Here is a 7,251-nt window from a genome sequence, read left to right as displayed (position 1 = left end):
GCTGTATTTAGAAAAAACCACAGGCATTTTCAGTGTAAACACAATTTTGAATATTTGATTATGCTTCTGTGGGCTCTAACAATGTTATAAAGGAGAAAATGAGGCACTAGGTCTTCTTAGTATAATTTATGTATTTTCTTCTGTTACTTTTTGTTCTTGTTCCAATCAGAACTTTTACTGCTGTGGATGTAAGGCACTGCATATGTGCAAATGCTAGGACAGACAAAATTTCCTTTTACCTACATGGAAGTGCTATAGGGACTTGAAACTAGCCTGCATGAGGAGACGGTTGACTCAGTGAGAACTGTTGGGCTAAGTGGCTCTGTTCTGGCCCTAACTGACCCCAAAACATTTGCCTTTAAAAATTTTACCTGTTTTAGTCCTGAATCGGAATCCAGACCCCCCGCCACTAGATTACTATGCAGCACAAAGAAAGGAAGGATATAAACCTTGTCAGACATATTACCAGGTGACGTAACAATCTGTGTGTTCTCCTACGTTGCAGCAAGCATGAGGAAACCAGAGTTAAAGACCCCTTTCACTGATACCTGTCTCAATTTTGACTTGCTTGGAGTTGTGGTATTTGCTTTTAAGTACTCTGAAATTCACTTTATTTTACAAAGGCCTCTAAAGCAATGAAGTTCTTTTACCCTACTGAGCAAGATTCATGCTGGTAACCTGGGGGTGAAAGGCTGTGTTTTTCAAACTTCCTGTCCTCAGTTCCGCAGATAAATACAAATAAATGGTCTCATTTTTAGCTAGGAAAGAGGCTCATTATCTGGTAATTAGGAAGTGCACAATAGTCACAATATAGCTGTAGCTAGATTGGGACACCCACCAATATGAAAGAGAGAACTGGAACAAGACTTAGCAGACTTCTGTCTGCATGCCCAAAGCCAAGCCATCAAATAATGCATCAGTTTCAAACTAGTCCATCTTGTCTCATAATAAATACCTGAGTCCCATGATGAATTTCTAGTAGCCATAGTGATGGTACTATGCAAATCAGATATAAAAATATTGCTGGTGAAAACCTGTGAAGGAAAAGAAAAGGTATCTTGGTAATATGGCACATCATAAATAACTTTCCAATGCAGATAATGTTTGGGTATACGGTCTCTTGTGCCTCTGCCATATGGGATATTAAGAAATAGGGTAACTGCAAATAAGAATTGCTATTCTTGCTGGATTGCTCGTGCTGTGTCAGTATTATAAACAATGGGTTTATCTGTACATCCATTTAAGGTCAAATATGGAAGTTTATTTAAAATCTCTTTTTTAAGAACTGACCAAAGGCACTTCACTGTTTGTATTTCTATCACAGCATTTTCTGTATTTAAAAAGCCTGTAGCTAACATGCTCTTTCTGATTTCATGAAGAGTGAATTAATGCATTGAGTCAGTTCACTGAGTGATGCTGAGATAAAGGCTGTTGTTCACAATCCTGTGCATTGACACAGGAAAGGTAGAAATAGCATCAGCTTTCCTAAAACAAGCATTGCTTCAGTGTGAGATCTTTTAGTTGCAGGCTGTGCACTTAAAATGGGTTTATGAAAATGTGTCTCAGCCTTGTTTCTCCGTTTGTGCAGGCAGTTGTAGAATTTTCTAGTTCTTCTCTCCCTGCCAGTCTTCTGTATAACTTATGTTGATGAAGCTTTATTATCTTCATGTTCTTTACTGGGTTTATTCAGAAGTAATGGACAGGTTTCATGACTCCTTCTGCAGGTAGTGATTCTTGTGAGAGTTGCAGATGTTTTCTTATTAAACACTTGACATTTGATTGGGGTGGCTTTTTTTGGCAATTCTATCCTTTTGGAGTAGGAATGAGGTGCGATGCCACAAATGTTCCATCTAGCTCTGCCACAGTATGGAGTGGGCATTGCTGCAACACCCTGGGACTGGGCAGTGGGGCCCAACTCACAACATTTGCTTGGTTCCTTCTATCCTGCCACTGACACATTCTGCAGTGAATTTAAACTGCTTCTAAGTATGCAACTGCAGCAACATTTTGGTCAAATGCTGTTGCATTTAGTGTTTGTTCCTATGTTGAATGTACCTTTATTTTGGTAATCGTAACTTTTCCAGTGGATATTAAGTATTGAGGAAAACAAAAAAATTCTGCTGCTTAGGGAATTACTGGGTTGCTGAACTGCACTGAAATGTTTCAAACAATCCCCTCTTAGATTAGACTGAAGACAGTCTGGGTTTGGGTTTCATTGCATTTTTTTGTTTTTCAGGGTTGAGGGGGTGTTGTTTGTTTTGGCAGTGGGGGTTTTTTGTTGTTAGATTTTTTTTTTAAAGACAAAAAAAAGTTAGTGATTCTGTGGGTTTTCAGCCTGGTTATTTTGGGAGAGAACACACCTCTCATTTGAATGGAAGAACTAACATTTTACAGTATTTCCTGTAGGACTTGAGCACATGAAAAATCCATCCAGCTGGCAGGTTAGCAATACTGAGCTAATGATACCACATCAGGCCAAGAGACTTGAGGGGCTTTAACTCTCCCTTTCTTTCGGAAGGAGCAATCTGGAGGAGGTATTACAAGGCTCACAAGAAGACTTTTTCTCCACATGTGCCATTTAATGTTTTATGCTGGTGTAATAAGTAACAGTTCTCTGTCAATAATGAACAGAGAATATGAGGGTGTTGGAGGCAGGAGTCCTGCTGCATAGTCTGCCCCTTGCTTGGATCGGTGACTGTCTGTGGAGGTGTTTCTACAGATGCTGATGTGATGATGCCTGTTCTGAATGTGACTGTTTTCCACTGGAGCAGAAAATTATCCTGATGCAAATAAATGCTGGTCATTTCTCTACAGTTCTCACCTATAACGGTACTTTTATTTTGCTGTTTAAAGTGCTGGAGCACATCCATTTTCAAAATTTTCTTCTAGATAAATTTAGCCCAGTCTTCTATGTATTCCTCTAACATGGATCTGCTTTCGATATCTATTTCTGTTTGGATTTTTCAAAACCTGCCATTGAAAGTGTTCCTTCACAAAGATTCTGCTGCTGCCTCCTCTCCCAAAAGAATTGGGTCTGTTCAATCTGCCTGTCTCATAACTGCATTTTGGGCTCTGCTGTTGTTCAATTTTCCAGTGTCCTAGACTTTATCACTGCTTTTATTACATTCAAATTTAGGGCATGGAACTCTTGTGTGAATCGTCAGACAACACTACTTCTGTTATAATGACTTTCACAGGTTGTAATGGGCAGGATTTTAAGAACATGGAAATACTCCAGGGCTCTTTAGTCCTGGATTTTTCTCAGGGCCTGCCTGCAGTTTGAGTTTTTAACAATAAAAGGTCCTAGTGAAATCTTGACAATTAGTTACATGACTGCTTCCTTTTCACAGAGCATTTTGTTTTGGCTGCCTGAGCACTGATGAGCTGTAGATGACAGCAGTAATTCTTTAGATGCATGTAAAACCCCATGTGCTTGGGCAAGCTCTGCGATGACTAACTTTTTTGTTCATTTCTTGGGCAGCCTTTCATGCATTTAAGTTCCCCTCTGGAACAGCCTCTCAAATCGAAATATTTAAGCCACTCTTGCTGTATCAAAAGAGTGGTTGCTACTCATCTTTTATTTTTTACCGAGTTTAGGTTCATGCAGTAGCGTGGCGTTAGCACTGCTGCATGGAGGAGAGAAGGGGGATACAGTCCTAGGGAAGGAGGTGCAATCCAAGGCGCGGCAGGACGGGGTGTGAGATGCAGGGCATTTGCAGGGTTCCCCCGCACCCCTCTGCCCCTCCAGCGCGCAGCCCCGACCCGCTCAGGAGGTGGCTCAGGAGGTGCCCCAGTGCCCCCAGCCCGCTGCAGCCGCAGCCCCGCGGTATCCACCTTTTGCCTGCAGCAAGAGACACACACAGCCGGAGTGGCTCCCGCGTAGTCTGCTGTACAACTGCCCCTCCTGAAAGCCCTCTCTCTGGCAGTGGACGAGCCAAAACCCACCAGCTTTCCATCCCTGCCTCCCAGGAGCGGCCGGGGAGCAAACGCGATCCCTGAACGCCGGGCAGCGCCAGGGCCGGGGCAGCCCCTGCTCTCGGGGGGCAGCTTTGCATCTGCAGCGAAGTACATGCAAGGAAGCAAGAGGGGCTCGGCGGGATATGCTCACCATTTGTAGCCTCTGCCTTGCTTAAACTTGAGGGTGAGCCCTGTCTCCAGGCACAGGAGAAGATTGAGCAGTGCCAGCAGCCAGTACTTGGGTTCCTTCTTCACGGCAGTCACTCTCCAGACCCCGATGAGTGAGTGCAACACGAAGAGCAGGCGAGTGACCAGGGCATTGAGCAGCACCATCAGCTCCATGCCTCTGCACCCCCTCCCTTCGCCCCGCACCGCGGGGCCCCGGCGCTTCTAGGAGCCCTGGCAAGTTACCTTGGGAGTCACCGGGAAGCGCGCGCCTCGCCGGCACACAGATCCCTTCTCCTCTTCCATCTCCACAAAGGGGCCCATTATAACAAAAAAGAAACAGCATCGCCCCTCCCCCAGACTTCCTGAAAACTTTTTAAAGGGAAGAAGAAGAAAAAAAAAAAAAGATACGCTTCCATGCTGCAGTGGTTTGCGGGCTCGGAACAGCCCTGGCCGGCCCAGGCAGGGGTGGGGAGAATTGTTTCTGTCCCCTCTGTCATCGGCTCAAGGACCAAGTGCGGCGAGGTTTTCCCTCTTGCCCAGTTACCATCGCTCTGCAGCCGTGCTTACTGCTCTCGCCTCGTGCGTTTCCAGCAAAGACACAATGTAAGGCACGATATTAATTTGAATCATTTTTGCTGAAAGCTCCACTGCATTTCTGAGACTGCAAACCAAACCCCTCTTTCTGCTGCCCCTGAAAGAGAATTCATATTTGGGAGCTTTTAAAATCGTTTGTTTAACATTGCAATATAGAAAGCAGGAAATGTATGCTTAGTTCAGTACTGGAATCCCTTGTGCAGCAGAAGTCAGAAACTGAAATCCAGTCAAACCATTCTATTGTATCATCTGCACCCTGCTTTAGGACTAAGAAGCAGGCCAGGTACAGAACTCCTGAAACAGGGATGAAATCTGGGCTAACACTAATATTACTGAATTCAACAGAGGCATATACAAAAAATGCACAAAAGTTTGACTGTTAGGTCAATTACCTCTAGACAGACTTATTGTATCCTCTGTGGGAACAGTATATGAAGTACAGAATATGTTTTAAAATTTCCTTAGTGTTTCTCATAGAGATTATTAATTTTATTTGAATTTACTCTTGGGTAACCAAAGAGAAATTTCTTCTTGATCACAATTGTCACTACGTTGCTCCACTTTTGTGTTCATTTGCTGCCAAAGCACTTAAATTGAGATAGACCATTGTAAAATGCAAGTAGAGAATCAAGTCCATGTAAAGTACTGTGGTGTTTCAGAGGTCATAACTTCCTAGATTTAATTTTAAAAACTCCTGTTCTATTTAAACACAAGAAGATATTCTTCTAAGAGTTGTGACCTTTCTAAGAAGGTATTTTTCCTCAATTGCTAAGATCCAAGTTTTCCTTACTGCAAAGCCAAGCCTCTTCCTTTACGAAGGGCTGGTGCTGGCCAGCTGATATCCTTGGGAGTGGGGGAATAAAGGGGAGGAAGACTACTTTACTTTAACCCTGACCAGAAAAAAAAGGAAAACAAAAGTCCATTCCACAGTAGAGATCAGTCACTTGGGAAATGCCTGAGTAAATAAAGGGACTGTGTAGTGTGCCTTTTTGAAGGAACAAAATCAAGCTCCTCACGCTCAGAGGAAAATGAATTCAAGTCAAGGACCTACTATTGATAATCCCTGCCAACAGCCATCCTGCCATATCGTGCCTTGGGTGCTGCTGCTTCACAGCCCTTCCGTTGGTGTTAAGGTCAAATATAGTGGAAGAGGAAACGGGGAACTGACAGATTCAAGAGATTGTTTAAACAAGATATTCCTCTGTGGGAGTGCTTAATGTCGAAGAAATGACTTGAGGGAACTGGTATGTCTGATTGTTCATGGAGATCCTAACAAGGCAGACAGAGGTCACAAAACTTGGAAGGAGGTTGGTCAGTGGAACATTCTCATGATACCGTGCTCAGGAAGGATGCAGAGAGCTTTGCTGGGAGCCAAGTAATTCTGCATATTAAAGACACTTGGGAGCTGAACTGCTTAACAAGGTAGTTTCATCAATGAACAACCCAAACTTCACATCGCTGAAAGTCCCAAACTTAAGTAGGAAGAAGATATAATACTGGCTCTGCCTACTCAGTGGTGGACCACGATGGCAGCACAACAGCCTGAGTAGAGGGGGAAGTAAGTACTCATGGACAACTTCATTTCTTTGGCCTAGAAGAGGCAAATATTGCATCCAGATTTGACGGAGTGCATTTTTAGATGTTTCAGTGGCTGTTTTGTGGAGCAGCTGGTTCAGGAGCCCATGAGGGCAGTGCTTGACTTGAATCCTGAGTGGTTTATGGGATATGATGTCAGGAGTAACAGCGGAAGAGGTCCCCTGAGAGGGGCATCTTAATGTGCTTAGATTCGGCATCCTTGCAGGAGTAAGACAAGCCAGAGTTCTCTACCATTGCTCTGCTTCAAAAAGGAAAACTAGATGCAGATCAGCAGGCATGTTGAAAGTAAGATAGATGGAGCACCTAACTCTTTGCAGGGAGTGTGGATATTGCTTCCATAAATCACATGGGAAGTGCAGAGATAATAACTGTGCATCAAGGGAAACTTGAGAAAGAGTGAGAAGAAGCCAGCATTGGCAGGGTAAGTGAGGTTGCAGGAGCAAGAAGGTATCCTTCAAAAAGCTGAAGTGCTGTCCAGCTGAAGAAAACTGAAAAGATGATTAAACTCTGGCATGGACAAATGTGGTAAGGCTGGCTGAAGGAGTGTGAGGGACAATTAGCAAAAACCATAGTAAGTAAAATGTCGGTTACCTGTTCAAACATGTCATGACTAGGAAGTCTGCCAGGGAATTGTTCGGTCAGTGGATGGTCAGGTGGCACAGAAGCCCTCAGGGGCTGTGCAGGAGGAGTGCAGTCCCAGCATGAGTACAGATGTACACTGTAGTATGGGATAGCACTGATTCCTGCACAGAACCTTATAGAAGGGTTTTTTAGAATGTTTTTTTCCCTCTATGACTCTGTGTGTGCTAGTGTTCCACCAATTCAATTCTTGTCATAGTTTCTACTGATCTGCAGCTTACACTTGTCAGGCTAATTGATCATGGGCTAGAGAGTACTTGAGGGAGAAACTTTGTTTACATTGTTTTTATACTCTTT

At 43.6% G+C, this 7,251-nt stretch overlaps 2 protein-coding genes across 14 annotated transcripts in view; one reads left to right on the top strand and one right to left on the bottom strand.

Annotated features, from left to right (window-relative positions):
- The window catches only part of TMEM26 (transmembrane protein 26), a 17,334-nt gene extending 12,371 nt beyond the window's left edge, over nt 1–4,963 (bottom strand). Inside the window, exons 1-2 of one of the 2 annotated variants that reach the window (XM_017746370.1) lie at nt 4,109–4,963; nt 956–1,034 (exon numbers count right to left, since the gene is read on the bottom strand). In XM_017746370.1, coding sequence (XP_017601859.1) covers nt 956–1,034; nt 4,109–4,299 — 270 coding nt within the window. In that variant the 5' untranslated portion in view covers nt 4,300–4,963. The remainder of the gene's footprint in view (nt 1–955; nt 1,035–4,108) is intronic. The other variant, XM_008642764.2, reaches the window with a different exon arrangement.
- Nucleotides 1–7,251, top strand: part of CUNH10orf107 (chromosome unknown C10orf107 homolog) — a 260,433-nt gene that overhangs the window by 118,088 nt on the left and 135,094 nt on the right. The gene's annotated exons all lie outside the window — the stretch shown is intronic.

The sequence above is a fragment of the Corvus brachyrhynchos genome, unplaced genomic scaffold (assembly GCF_000691975.1).
Source record: "Corvus brachyrhynchos isolate BGI_N302 unplaced genomic scaffold, ASM69197v1 scaffold279, whole genome shotgun sequence".
Classification (NCBI taxonomy): Eukaryota; Metazoa; Chordata; class Aves; order Passeriformes; family Corvidae; genus Corvus; species Corvus brachyrhynchos.
This window is presented reverse-complemented; position numbering and strand designations above follow the sequence as displayed.